The sequence below is a fragment of the Rhinatrema bivittatum genome, chromosome 8, assembly GCF_901001135.1.
Source record: "Rhinatrema bivittatum chromosome 8, aRhiBiv1.1, whole genome shotgun sequence".
In the NCBI taxonomy this organism is placed as follows: Eukaryota; Metazoa; Chordata; class Amphibia; order Gymnophiona; family Rhinatrematidae; genus Rhinatrema; species Rhinatrema bivittatum.
Genome location: NC_042622.1, coordinates 79,301,051 through 79,316,639, shown reverse-complemented (window position 1 = coordinate 79,316,639; position 15,589 = coordinate 79,301,051). Strand labels below are relative to the sequence as shown.

The 15,589-nt window shown below is 45.4% G+C and overlaps 1 protein-coding gene across 9 annotated transcripts in view; it reads right to left on the bottom strand.

Moving 5' to 3' along the window:
- Positions 1–15,589, bottom strand: part of SPTAN1 (spectrin alpha, non-erythrocytic 1) — a 457,019-nt gene that overhangs the window by 313,186 nt on the left and 128,244 nt on the right. For all 9 annotated transcript variants that reach the window (XM_029611329.1, XM_029611328.1, XM_029611326.1 and 6 more), the window contains one exon: positions 1,067–1,204. In XM_029611329.1, coding sequence (XP_029467189.1) covers positions 1,067–1,204 — 138 coding nt within the window. The remainder of the gene's footprint in view (positions 1–1,066; positions 1,205–15,589) is intronic.

Sequence of the window (15,589 nt, the reverse complement as noted above, 5' to 3'; positions counted from 1 at the left end):
TTGTATTTTAGTTTGAGCTTTTATTTTATGTTTAATAATTTGATTATGAATGTTTTAAATGTAATCCACCCAGAACTATGGATAGGCAGGCTAGAAGTAGTTTAAATAAGAGAAAACTTCAAAAAATAATGCTCAGAATAGGAGAAGTGAGGCAACACCACAACCAGAGGACTCCACAGAAAAGACAGACACTGAAAGGACCCCGCATTGATACATGGTGTGAAGACAATTGTAGGCATGTTCAGTTCTAGAAACTCTTCACAGTTTTTCCAGGCCGAGCTCCTTCGGATAATATCCCTCATGTATGAGGACTGACATACTGCTGTCCTCAAAGAAGACAGTTGCAAACACGGAGATTCCTCTAATCACGAGCCAATGAAGGAGTATTGGGGAAAGACCCATACACAAGTGTGCAAAGCAAAAACCTATTTGTGCTATGCTTGACATGCACATTCTTGCTATTGACTGCTTCAAGGCCCACTATTTGTATGCTGAAAGCTGCAAGAGTTTTAAACTTGTCTACATGAGCTGGTATCCATTAGATGGCACCACAGACTAACATATATATATATTTTTTTTTATATGGGACTAGTCAGCTTCAGAAAGTATTTAAAGAAAGGAAAATTACCAAAAGTAGGGAGAGGAAAAGGATGCTCTTTGTGTTCCAACAGTTTTGATTGTTAGCCGCCTAGGGCTTCTGAATATGCAGGTTACAAATATAACCATAAACATTATATAGGGACAAATCTATTAAACTTCCATATAGTAAGCTAGCAAATTAGTTACTCCTATATTCTGAGACAGTGTATCGACTGATAATTGAAATAATTATTCTAAGACAAATCTCCTTGTGATCTCTAAAGATTCTAGGATTTACGCACCTTTTCCAGCAGCCAGCACTGTGGTTTTCCAAGTTCTTTCACATACACAAGCTCAGGTATTACAAGTACATCCTGTATTAGGCTGAACAGATTTCCCATGTTTGCCCACAATGAATGCTGATGCAAAGAAATGAGATGGAAATGCATCCTCATCACTGCTTCCTACAGGCCTGAATCACACTTACCTCTTGTTTGCTCATCCAGTTGTCCACTTGTTCAGTGTCTCTGTAAAAGAGTTGCAAGTCCATGCATTGCTCATACTGCTGTCTACGCAGCTCCCACAGCTCCAGCAGAGCTGACTTTTCTTCTGCAAGGATGGTCACCTAAGGAAAAGAGAACAGTCCAAGTACCTTATTTTGTTATATTTGATGTTTACACTTTATTGTACTTTTATGTTTTACACCACAATGGATGGCTTCACCACAGTAGTAGTCTAGAAATTGATTAAAATAAATAAATATAGCCAACACAGCTGCACAGCACAGCACTGATGAAAACAAGCTAGGAAGTTCTCCCATCCAGTTAGGTAGTTCTCCCAGCCAGTAGGTAGTGTGGTGCCTTTATGCCATGGCCTTCCTACAAATTTTATGGCTACTTGCTCATGCTCCCCCATCACTAGACCTGCATATGCTCCTCTACTTCCGTGCTCCCCAAGCAGCATTTGCTCTTCCTCCCATAAACTCGTGTTCTCCCCACTTTAGCCTCTGCCACAAGGAAACATGAGAAATAGGATAGGGGCTTTCTCATGGTTAACTAATTGATAATCAATTCAACAGGTGTGTTGCGACAAGGTAGAAAAAGTCCCAAAATAAGTTTCAAACAATTAAATAGCTGAGAAAAGAATTCCAAGTAGTCAAATATTTATTGAAATATTAGTCCCCCCTCTAGGGCTGCATCGGGAGGGACGAGTAACATATAACATCATTGGCAATACACCATTGAAAGGACTCTCTGTAGAAACAAAAACAAAGGAGGTAAAAATAGTATAGGACTATAATCAGCATGGTAAAATTAGCAGAGGAGAATTGAATGAATAAAACTATAGAAAGTATACATACCCCAATTAATCATATAAACATCACAAAAGCATAGGTGTGTATATGAATAATGAAGAACTGTGCAAAAGTTGAACTGTATAACCACGTAAAGCAAACTGCCTAAAAAATTAAAAAATTGTAATAGTATGGGCTCAAATTTCAGGGGACCAATGACTAGAAACTGGACGAAGGAAAATGAAAAAGTAAATTATACTTACATGTAAAGAGTATACCTCTTAGTTGTGCACAGGCAAGAAAGGAAATTTTCATTGGAAAAAAAACAAAGCTAGACCATTGTCTTGGAAAATAAATAAATTATCATTGATCCAGTACTAAAATAGAATTTGCCTGTGAGATTGAATGGAATGTTTTCCTGTAATGGTTTTGACTGCAAGTTCCTGTTTAGGTTGTTGGGACTTGTGGTTTTACTTTAACAAATTCCCTTTCAAGTCTGTTTCATCTTTCGCAGTAATCCGCATGCTCCCGCGTCTTTTAATCAGCAGAAAGTTTCAGCCCTATATAAGATTCTTTGTTAAGTATCTGAGGTTGTTAAATGGTTAGGATAAGCACGTATGTGTGAAGTGGTCAATGGTATGGTAAAAATATAAGTTTCAAATTGATAGTGATACTTGTTAAGTTACCAGTGACACCGGGCTATCGTTGCATTTGGAGATTGTTGCAGTTTTTTTGATGCATCCTCCCGTTAAAAGAAGGTGAGTGTTTTTCTAGGCTAACATTACATTTTTACGTATGGAGTTTTGATTAACTGTCAGATATTCTTTCTACATTATCTTTTAGGCATGGGTGATATTGAGAGCTTATAAGGCTTTTACAGCTAGAATTTGAATAAGTGCTGATGGATTTTAGTAAGTACTTATTTTAAATATTTGAGTATACCATGAAGACACTCTGGTATTTTGAGTAACAACAGAATAAATTAAAAATGTTTTAAATTTTTTGAGGTTGGATAATATGAGATTCAATTGTGACCAATGGAGAAATTACTTACCTGATAAATTTCGTTTTTCTTAGTGCAGACAGATGGACTCAGGACCAATGGGTATAGTGTACTCCTGATAGCAGTTGGAGATGGATCAGATTTCAATCTGACGTCAGCCCTAGTACATAGACCCCTGCAGGAAGTGCAGCTCTTTAGTATTCTCCTTGAAAAGCATTGTGGATATATGTATGACTGAATAATTTGTATAACTTGCTTAACTTTATAACTTGGTTAACTGAATTAATTTGAACCAGTTGAATTGGTTGTAGCTGGAGACCACCAGTGCCCTCAACCAAGAAACGTCGACTCCCGGTAGGATGGGTGTCCTAGCTGGAGGAAAGCATGGCTTAACCATGAATTACTCACTCTCAGGGATGTCACTCGAGAATTCCCTGAATAACGGCAGCCGTGGGTAGGATGCTGAGTCCATCTGTCTACACTAAGGAAAATGAAATTATCAGGTAAGTAATTTCTCCATTTCCTAACATGTAGCAGATGTTAGGTTCCATATTAGCAGCTACCACCCAGGAAAAAGATCTAGGCATCATAGTGGATAATACTTTAAAATCGTCAGCTCAGTGTGCTGCAGCAGTCAAAAAAGCAAATAGAATGTTAGGAATTATTAGGAAAGGAATGGTTAATAGAACGGAAAATGTCATAATGCCTCTATATCGCTCCATGGTGAGACCACACCTTGAATACTGTGTACAATTCTGGTCGCCGCATCTCAAAAAAGATATAGTTGCGATGGAGAAGGTACAGAGAAGGGCAACCAAAATGATAAAGGGAACAGCTTCCCTATGAGGAAAGGCTGAAGAGGTTAGGGCTGTTCAGCTTGGAGAAGAGACGGCTGAGGGGGGATATGATAGAGGTCTAAGATCATGAGAGGTCTTGAACGAGGAGATGTGACTCGGTTATTTTCACTTTCGAATAATAGAAGGACTAGGGGGCATTCCATGAAGTTAACAAGTAGCACATTTAAGACTAATCGGAGAAAATTCTTTTTCACTCAACGCACAATAAAGCTCTGGAATTTGTTGCCAGAGGATGTGGTTAGTGCAGTTAGTGTAGCTGGGTTCAAAAAAGGTTTGGATAAGTTCTTGGAGAAGTCCATTAATGGCTATTAATCAATTTTACTTAGGGAATAGCCACTGCTATTAATTGCATCAGTAGCATGGGATCTTCTTAGTGTTTGTGGCCTGGTTTTGGCCTCTGTTGGAAACAGGATGCTGGGCTTGATGGACCCTTGGTCTGACCCAGCATGGCAATTTCTTATGTTCTTATGACTCAGGACCAATGGGATGTATAAAAGCTACTCCCAAACCGGGTGGGAGGCTGCCCGTGACCCACTTAGTACTGCCCTTGCAAATGCTGTGTTCTCTCGAGCCTGAACATCCAGGCGGTAAAACCTGGAGAAAGTGTGGATGGAGGACCATGTCACCACCCGGCAGATCTCGGCAGGTGACAGCATGTTGGTTTCCGCCCAGGACACTGCCTGGGCTCTAATGGAAGGGACCTTGACTTGTAAAGGCAGTGGCTTGCCTGCTTCTACGTAGGCCGCTTTGATGACTTCTTTGATCCAGGGGGTAATGGTTGCTCGCGAGGCTGCTTCCCCTTGCTTCTTCCCGCTGTGAAGGACGAACAGATGGTCCGACTTTCGTAAGGATTCCGACCTTTCCAGGTATCGGACTAGGAGCCTGCCGATGTTGAGATGGCATAGACTGCGAGACTCTTCCGAATTCTTATGCTCGTCTGGCGATGGTAGCGAGATGGTTTGGTTGAGATGGAAGTGAGATACCACTTTGGGGACGAATGACTGAACTGTGCGTAACTGGATGGTTCCCGGGTTGAGTCTGAGGAACGGCTCCCGGTAGGAGAGTGCTTGTAGCTCGGAGATATGACGGGCCGAACAGACTGCCACCAGGAAGGCTGTCTTCAATGTTAATAGTCGGAGAGACAGGCTGCGAAGAGGTCTGAAGGAGACTCCTGCTAAGAAATCTAGGACCAGGTTGAGGTTCCAAAGAGGCACCGGCCACTTTAGGGGTGGTCAGATCTGCTTGACTCCTTTCAGAAAGCGGGAGACATCTGGATGAGAGGCTATGCTGCCGCTCTCGCTCTTGGTTCCATAGCATGACAATGCGGCCACCTGTACTTTGATGGAGTTGAGACACAATCCCTTCTGTAGACCGTTCTGCAGGAATTCCAAGATCGCAGGAATTTTGACTGAGCGTGGAACGATGTCACGGTCCTCACACCAGGCTTCAAATACTCTCCAAATCCTTATGTATATTAGGGATGTGGAGAACCTGCATGCTCGGAGCAGGGTGTCAATTACTGCCCCTGAGTATCCGCTCTTCCTTAGGCGAGTCCTCTCAATGGCCAGACCATAAGAGAATTGAGCTGGATCCTCGTGGAGGATCGGTCCTTGTTGGAATAGGTCTCTGTGTGGAGGTAGCGGGAGGGGGCTCCCTGTCAGCAGCCTTCGCATGTCTGTGTACCACGGTCTTCTTGGCCAGTCCGGAGCCACTAGAAGTACTGGTCCCTTGTGGTGTTCACTCTTGTGGATGATTGTTATATGCCTTCCCGCCGTGGCCCCTATTAGGCGCAGTCTCCTGTGGCCAGGTCTGTACCAGGGTATCGATTCCCTGGGACTGGGGTTCCCGCCTGCGGCTGAAGAAGCTGGGCACTTGGGCGTTGGACCGGTTTGCCAGGAGGTCCATGGTTGGTGTTCCCCAACGATTTACTATCAATTGGAATGCTGCGGTTGACAGCCTCCATTCTCCTGGGTCTAGACTTTCTCTGCTGAGGTAATCCGCAGCGACGTCTTTCCTCGCGATGTGGACGGCCAAGATCTCTTGAAGAGACACCTGTTGGCTACTGGTTCCTCCCTGACGGTTGATGTAGGCCACTGTTGTGGCGTTGTCTGACATTACTCTGACTGACTTGACTCGGAGACTGTGACCGAACTGTAGGCAGGCTAGTCTGACTGCCCGGGCCTCTAGGCGATTGATGTTCCACCCAGACTCTTCTTTGTTCCATTGCCCCTGGGTGGTTAGCTCCTGGCAGTGTGCTCCCCATCCTCATAGGCTGGCATCCGTGGTGAGCAGGATCCAGGATGGTGAGGATAGTCTCACTCCCTGGCTCAGATGGCCTTCTTGTAGCCACCATCGTAGTTGGGTCCGAACTTTGTCCGGGAGCTGAAGACTTACAGTGTAGTTCTGGGACAGTGGATTCCATCGTGATAGTAGTGAGCGCTGTAGGGGGTCTCATGTGAGCTCTTGCCCATGGCACTACTTCCATTAACGGCTATTAATCAATTTTACTTAGGGAATAGCCACTGCTATTAATTGCATCAGTAGCATGGGATCTTCTTAGTGTTTGGGTAATTGCCAGGTTCTTGTGGCCTGGTTTGGCCTCTGTTGGAAACAGGATGCTGGGCTTGATGGACCCTTGATCTGACCCAGCATGGCAATTTCTTCTTCTTATGCCATGAGGCCAAGGGCCTGTAAGTAGTCCCATGCTGTGGGGTGAAGTTCGCTCAACAGGGTTTGCAACTGGGTCATCAATTTCGATCACCTTGTCGGTGTCAGGATGACCTTGTCTTGTTTGGTGTCGAACCGGACTCCCAAGTATTCTAGAAATTGGGAGGGCTGCAGACTGCTCTTGTTTATGTTGACCACCCACCCGAGGCTCTCCAGTAGAGTTTTTGACTGTTGGTCACCTGGCGGCTTTCCTCTGGGGATTTCGCCCTGATCAGCAAATCGTCTAGATAAGGGTGCACGAGGATTCCTTCCTTCCTCAGTGTTGCTGCCACTACCACCATGATCTTAGTGAACGTCCGGGGTGCTCTGGCTAACCTGAATGGTAGTGCCCGGAACTGGTAGTGACAGTCCAGGATCGTGAAGCGGAAAAAACGCTGATGCTCTTGATGGATTGGAATGTGTAGGTAGGCTTCCGACAGGTCCAGGGATGTAAGGAACTCTCCCGGTTCTATCGCCCTTATTCCTGAGTGTAGGGTTTCCATGCGGAAGCGAGGAATCTTCAGGAGGTGGTTGACAGACTTGAGGTCCAGGATAGGCCTGAACGTTCCTTCTTTCTTGGGAATGATAAAATAGATGGAATAATGCCCAGTATTTATTTGTTGTGTGAGCACCGGTGTTATAGCCTCTAAGGCTAGCAATCTGGTCAGTGTAGCTTCCACTGCCATCCTCTTGGAAGGGTCGTGGCAGGGGGATTCCACAAACTTGTCCGGGGGGAGGTGGTGGAAATCCAGGTAATATCCCTCTCGAATGATGGCTAGGACCCACTTGTCCAAAGTTATCTCGACCCATCTTTGGTAGAATAGGGCAAGTCTGCCCCCTATGGCTTCTTCCTTTGGACGGGTCGGCTGATTTTCATTGTGGGGTGTGGCTAGGGCCTGGGCCCAAGCTGGCTCCCCTTTTGTTGTGCTTGTTCCGAAAGGACTGGCTCTGGCCTGCGGCCTTCTGTATGGGTTGAAGCGCTGTGATCCTCTGCTCCTGGAAGTTCGGGGGAAGGGTCGCTGGTTTCTCTTATTCCTGTCCTCCGGTAGCCGCGGCAGTGAGGATTCGCCCCATTTGTTGGCTAGTTTCTCTAGTTCGCTTCCGAACAGGAGGATTCCCTTGAAGGGCATCCTTGTGAGTCTCGTTTTGGAAGATGCATCGGCCGACCAGTTTCGGAGCCAGAGTTGTCTTCTGGCTGCTCGGCTGATGACACTCCTCTAGCTGCGGTGCGCACCAGGTCAGAAGCGGCATCCGTGAGGAATGATACTGCTGGTTCCAGGGCTTCCCCAGGAGTGTTCCTGGTCTGTGATGAGCAGGAGCGTGTCACCACGGCACAGCAGGCCGCGATCTGTAGAATCATAGCGGAGACGTCAAAGGACTGTTTGAGGATGGATTCCAGACTTCTGTCTTGAGCATCCTTGAGTGCTGCTCCTCCCTCCACTGGGATAGTAGTGCGCTTCGAAACCGCGCAGACCATGGCATCCACTTTCGGACACGCCAGGAGATCTTTGGCAGCTGGGTCCAGAGGGTACATGGCTGCCAGAGCACCCCCCCCCCCCCCTTTGAATGTAGTTTCTCCAGGGCATCCAATTCCAGGTCAATTAGCTGCTGGACGGCTTGTAATAGTGGGAAATGACAGGAGGTCTGACGGAGTCCCTCTAGTAGGGGATTCGTCTTAGGTTCCCCCGAGGCACTTGTGCCCAGGATAGCAAGCTCCTTCAAGCTGTGTTTGACCAGGTCTGGAAGCTCGTCCTTAGTGAAGAAGCGTCTCATGGTTCGGTGGGGCTCTGTCCCCGGAGGGCGTTCCCCTTCCTCTAGAGGTTCTGAATCCTCATCTGAGTTGTCCGTGTCCCCGAAGGTGGGGGCTTCTGGGCGGTGGAATCATTTCCCTGGGCATAGAGGGTCCCGGGATGTTGAGGTCCTCTGGTGGAGCTTGTGGCCGTATTATCGGAGGCTCCGGTTGCATGTGGACGAAGGTATGCAGACCTTTGAAGAATTCCACCTAGGAGATAGATGCTGGGTCTAAATTCAGAGGCGCCGTGTCCCTGGGGAGCCCCGTTTGAGGGAGGGTCCCACTGGGAGATGCTAGGTCCGGCGTACTGATCGAATGGCTGGAACCCGGCACCGGCTGGGGAGGGCCATGGGCTGGATCCCCTAGGGCCTCCTCGCACTGTATACACAGGGCTGTGGCCTCCTCATGCTGTGCAGCTCTAATGTGGCATGCTGGACAAAGGCCTTGAGCCTTGAGTTTCTTTTCCAGTGGTGCCATGGTTTATGCGCGTAAAATATAGTTATGTGCTCCGGTGCGAAGTTGTGCGCGTAATTTGGTGTGCGCACTGTTGTGTGCACAGATCGAAGTTATGCGCCCGGCACAGTAAGCGCGTGGCTATGATAGTCGCTTGTGCGCACGGTACTTGGGCGCGCGACCTTGTGCGCACAGATCGGGACAGCAGACAGGGCGGCGAACAGATCAAAATGGTGGCAGCGACCACGCGGACAATATGGCGACCACATCAGAGGGTCTCCACATGGGAGGACCCTCTGATCTAACCGGGCTCTTGCCCTGCTAGGGCAGATCAACCTGGTGGCACTGGTCCCGGCTGGCGACCTGTGCGACTCCTCGAGCTTCGGAGACCGGAAACTTTTAAATAGATTTCTACCTTCCCTTGTCTCGGCACTTCCCAGTCTCGTTCTGGGCGGTCTCTGGCTGCAGGGGGAGAGGGAAAATACCTTCACCACCATGCTCGAAGTTGCACCCGCTGCCTCTCAGCCTCACCCGATGTTGGGGGCTAGGTCCCCGCCGAGGGTCAGCAGCCGGACCGAGGCTTACCTCCGAGGGATCGCGGAAATCACCTGGGTGTCACCGCAGGAAAGCAGGGCTCGTCTGTAGAGGTAAGATTTCTTATTTTGGTTTTCTTTGGTAAAATTACTCTAACGCTGTGCGAGCGTGCATAGAGTCTCTAACCGCTATGGAGACGGAAAATACTGAAAAGCTGCACTTCCTGCAGGGGTATATGTACTAGGGCTGACGTCAGATTGAAATCTGATCCGTATCCAACTGCAATCAGGAGTACACTATACCCATTGGTACTGAGTCCATCTGCTACACGCTAGGAAATTAGCCAGTTTTAGGACGGTTGTGGATACAGATACAGGGCTTCAGTCAATTTAAGGTAATTAGTATTTATAGTTTGCAATGAATTTGAAATACTAATTGGGAGCTAATTAATGTAGTCTGGCGGTATAGTAAAAGTCTTTAGTACAGAATTGGGTTATTGTCAGGTTATTCCAGTGATTTCTTATAGTCACAGGTATATTAGAAGTGATTGTAACTATTTAAATGCACAAATAATTTGCGCTAAGTTAAATTGATATATGTAGAAAAACTTTTTTTTAATTTCCTTAATTTCATGTTAATTTTTTCTTTTTGTTTTTCAGTTATAGATAAATTGAAAACACTATGTGCATTTGGAATTTATGTTAAAACATATTGTTTTTTTTGGTCTAATTGTATTGTAATTACCCCCTCATGAAGACGGTCTGATACCTTTGAAACTAGGGTCCTAGTTGGGGTGTTGGATGTATTGTAGGGATTTTAGATATTTTGTATATTTTAACATTTTGGGTGGGTTTTATATTTGTATTTGATATGTTTGATGTGTGCTAATAAAGTGATTAAATTTAGAGTGACATACGTGAATGTGGGTTATCTGTATGAAGATTGTGTCACATATTGTTTACATTTGTTGTCATTACTGTATTGAACTGTAAACATGCCAATTGATGTTCCAGAGGGCTTCTTCTGTCCAACGTCCCTGGGCCATCAGCTCCTGCAGTGAGTGCCCCAGCCCGGAGACTTACATCTGTCGTGAAAACCAGCCAGTTTGGAGAGGACAGGGACACACCCCTGCTCAGATGAGCTTCCTGTAACCACCACTGGAGGTGATAGCAGACTCCCATTGGTAAATGGAGACTAACCGAATAAGTCTTGAGACTGTGGGTTCCAACGTGATAGCAATATGGGGACACGTGTGCCCTCGCCCATGGTACTATTTCCAGGGCTGCCGCCAAACCAAGCATCTGGAGATAACTCCCCACCGTTGGGCGTACCGTGTCCACCAACCGACACACCTGGTACATCAACTTCTGTATTCGTGTGGACAGAAGAAAGACCTTGCCCCACCTGGAGTCAAACCAGAATCCCAGATACTCCAAGGACTAGGAAGGCTTGAGACTGCTCTTGGAAAGGTTTACTACCCAACTGAGTTCCTGTAACAAGGAGATCACCTGGAGACTCTCTTCCACAGACTTAGCCTAGGTCATCCTATTGTACAAGTATGGGTGCACCAAGTTTCCATCTTTTATCAATGATGCCGCCACAACCACCATAACTTGGAAAAAGCTCTAGGGGCGGTGGCTAAGCCAAAGGACAGTGCCTGAAACTGATTACAACGACCCAGCACCACAAAGCTAAAGAAACGGTTGTGATCTTGTCGGATTGGAATAAGTAAATAGGCCTCGGTTAGGTCCAGGGAGGATAGGGACTCTCCCAGTTGTACGGCCATTATCATGGAGCGCAAGGTCTCCATGCGAAAATGAGTCACTCGCAAGTGACGATTGATGCTAGAGGTCTAGGATGGTGCGAAAGAAACCTTCCTTCTTGGGTACGACAAAATAGATGGAACACCCAGTATTGTCCTGGGATCACAGCCCTCATCCTGAGAAGTCTTAGAAGTGTAATCTCCACTGCCTGTTTCTTGTGCTGGGAATGGCAAGGAGACATGAATATGTCCCGAAGAGTGCTGTGGAATTCTAGTGCATATCCTTCTCATATGACTTCCAATACCCATTTGTCCAAAGTAATCTCAACCCACCGTTGGTAAAAGAGAGACACATGACCCCCTATCTCCTCGTCCCAAAGGTGGGTCGGTAAAATTTCATTGGGGGGTTCGAGGCGAGCCTGAACCCAAACCTGCCCCTCTCCTGAGCTGCCGGGTACGAAGGGGCTGGGACCTCCCATGGGGTCCAGAGCTTTGAAATGTCAAATTTCTGTAGGGGCAAAAAAGCTGGGACCTCCCTGGAATTCCCCCCCTCATAGGCAAAGCGCTGGAGTTGCTTCCTCTTATCTTCCGGTAACCGGGGAACTGGAAATTCGCCACATTTACTGGTCAGCTTTTCCAACTCGCTCCCAAATAGGAGTGATCCTTTAAAGGGCATCTTTGTAAGATTAGCTTTGGCGGTTGCGTCAGCTGACCAGTTCCCCAGCCATAGCTGTTTGGCCATCACCACTGAGGCCACAGCTCTGGCCAAAGTAAGGACTAACAATGCAAAAATCAGGGATTAACTAGTTAACAATTGAACCAGAAAAATCACTAGTTAATATAACTTGTATTGGCACTTAATTAAATCCCACAATTTGAAGTTGTATAGTAAAATTAAAATATTCTTTTTATTGTCATATAATTAAAATCACTATCATGTTTAATATAATTAGTGATGATCAATGTGACAATCTTTTCAAAGAATCTTTTAAATTAATCTTTTAGGAAAATTTTTTATGAAGCGGAAGATAAGACCTCAGCACCGGCATAGAATTCTGATAATGAACAGAAACTTAATGCACTGGTCGGTACAATCACTGGTCTGTTATCTTCTTTTTATTTATAATTTTTTATTTTTTTATTTTTTAAAGTGCTGAAATGTGCATTAAAACTGTTTGTTGAATGCACTACATCTTCAAGATATTGGACTTGAACTTCAAACCACTAGGGTTTTAAGTTATCAAATTTGAAGTTTAATTGTAGCAGTCTATTATTGTGCCACCCGACTGAGTAATCACAAGCGAGCAGAATTTCTTTAATTTTCTTTACTCCCCCCATGGAGAGTTATAGTCCCGACAAAAGTTTACTTATCTATCTTAGCAACTTATTCAATTGTTTGTAGCCAGAGTGTGTTTCTTCGGCTAACACAACCTCTGAGTTTTTTCTTTTAGGAACCGCCAAACTGATGTTGTCAACGTTTTGCAACCTGCATTAGGGCGGGCTTTTTTTTTTTTTTACTATGGACTTGCCGTCTCAGTAGTCGGGCAAGTCCATAGTAAAAAAAAAGCCCGCCCTGATGCAGGTTACGAAACGTTGACAACGTCGACAGTTTAGCAGTTCCTAAAAGAAAAAACCCAGCGGTTGTGTTAGCCGAAGAAACACACTCTGGCTACAAACAATTGAATAAGTTGCTAAGATAGATAAGTAAACTTTTGTCGGGACTATAACTCTCCATGGGGGGAGTAAAGAAAATTAAAGAAATTCTGCTCGCTTGTGATTACTCAGTCGGGTGGCACAATAATAGACTGCTACAATTAAACTTCAAATTTGATAACTTAAAACCCTAGTGGTTTGAAGTTCAAGTCCAATATCTTGAAGTTGTAGTGCATTCAACAAACAGTTTTACTGCACATTTCAGCACTTTAAAAAATAAAAAAATAAAAAATTATAAATAAAAAGAAGATAACAGACCAGTGATTGTACCGACCCGTGCATTAAGTTTCTGTTCATTATCAGAATTCTATGCCGGTGCTGAGGTCTTATCTTCCGTTTCATAAAAAATTTTCCTAAGAGATTGATTTAAAAGACTCTTTGAAAAGAAAAGATGTTGTCACATTGATCATCACTAATTATATTAAACATGATAGTGATTTTAATTATATGAAAATAAAAAGAATATTTTAATTTTACTATACAACTTCAAATTGTGGGATTTAATTAAGTGCCAATACAAGTTATATTAACTAGTGATTTTTCTGGTTCAAAATAAGGTCTAAATCAGAGCCTGCGTCTGCTAAAAAGAAGGCAGTGAGTTCCATAATCGCTCTGGAATTCTCCCCCAAGTCATCAATCTCCTGAGAGAGAAGCAGACATGAACGAGCCAACAGAGCACAACAAAAAGCAATCTATAATGTCATTGCTACAGCGTCAAAGGCTTGTTTAAGGATAGACTCAATCCATCTACCATGTGCATGTTTTAAGGTCTCTTCCCCCTCCACTGGGATAGTTGTTCACTTAGAAACGGCACAGACCAGTGCATCCAATTTAGGGAAATGAAAACTTTCTCTTGCCGCTGGGTCCATAGGGTATAGAGCTTCCATCGCCTTGTCCCCTTTAAAACTTGTTTCTGGGGGATCCCATTCCAGATCAATCTCCTGGATGGCATCCATCACTGGAAAGTAGTAGTAGGCTTTCCGCAGGGAAATCAGAATGGGATTCTTCTTTGATTCCATCATAGAATCCATCCCAGGAATTCCCAGTATCTTTAGCGTCTGGGAAACTAGGGCCAGCAATTTATCTCTACAAAAGAACTATAACATGGTAAGATACAATTCCAACCCAGAGGGAATTTCCCCATCTTCCAAGGAATCTGGATCCTCCTCTTCGACCGTGCCATCCGGGTCCCTGGTGAGTCCAGGCATACCTCGGGCATCTGCTGGTAGGAATGGGAGAGGGAGGGTTCACCAGCTGAGGTTCTGTCTAGACAGGGACAAGTAAAGCAGTAGACTGTGCCTGTAGGAAGGCTTGTAGTGCCTGGAAAAACTCCACCCAGGAAAAGGCAGCCAGGTCCATGCCTAAGCCAGGAGGCACTGGGGCGGGATCAGTTGAATTTCCCTCTCCCACGGATGACCCAGTCAAGGGGATACTGAGGTCTGGCATACTTCCTGTTAAGGCAGTGACCAACCCATCATCCAAATGGGAGGAGCCTGGCTTAGCAAAGTTCAAGGAGGCCAATTCTTCTTGGGCTTCCTCAGTGTGCCAACATAAGCTGGAGTCCAAATCAGACTGCAAGGCTCTAATATGGCAAGCATTGTAGAGAGCAAGGAGTTAGATTTCTTGGTTGGCGGTGCCAGTGGCAGTTATACAATCTCTTGGCTCATGCTTAAAAACGTATGCGTGCAAATTTTGAGTGTCCGGGTGGGGCACGGTGAGGCACACGAACAGCCTGTGCACACAGCTCTTCCTGTTTCGTGAGCTTTAAAAAATGTGCACGTAGGGACGCACCCGACATGCGCACAGCGCGTGCACAGAGCCGACACACTGCGCGTACTGATGTCCTATGGAGGGCAATATGGCACGCACACAAACATGCGCAAGATGGCACCACTGTGGCCTACCACACTGTGTGCCAATCAAGACTACAGTGGGAACTAGCCCACCGGGGGCTGCTCAACTGCTCAGAAGCCCAATTTCCCTTTCCCCCAACGGAAGTAGAACGACATCGGTACAGAGCGCCAAGCACAGAGCCCGAGGGGAGTCCTACCGAAACTCCCTCTAATCCGGGAGGTAAATCTTCCTCTTCCATTTTTTTTTTTTAAACTTACCTGGGCTCAGTGCTTACTGGCTGAGTACAGAGACTGTCTTCTGGCTGCAGGGGGAGAGGGCTTTGGCCGTCACTGCCATGCTCAGCTTCCTGCATCTGCTGCCTTTCAGCTGCCTAAGCAGCAAAGTCCATGCCGGAACCGGCTACCATAGTGGTTCTCAACCTTTTTTCGGCCGGGACACACCTGACAGATGGTTCTCACATGTGTGACACACTGAACATGTGACCGTCACGGGGCAAAATGTAAATATACATTCTGCATCCTCAGGAACCCCCTCAACCCCCAAAAATGGGTGCAAAGCAGAACTAGGGCATTACCCATACAACTCACCATACAAAAAAGATATTCTGGTTCTGATGACATCTCAGTAAAAGCAAAACAAACTCTCTTTACTGGCAGGCACAATACCCCGACCTTATGAAAAGACAATAATTTACTACTACAAATATTTAACCAGGCCTTAAACACTAACACACTTACTATTAGGAAAACGGAGCAAGCCAAGCTGCTATAGATAGAAACCCACTTAGAAACAATTGTAAAACTATACTAATAAATGTTATAAAATAGCTGATGAACAAAATAACATCCAACAATTAAAAACTCATAAAAATGATTACACATTGTCCAAATATCAATAAAATATTTCAAAACAGCAGACACATCCCATAATACCCAATAATTAAAATGGCAGTCAATCAAGAAAAATAAGCTTAAAAAGCCACTTTTACTTACCCTCTCCAGTAACTCTCCTCTCCTTTTCCTTGCAGGCCAAGGCCAAAGGC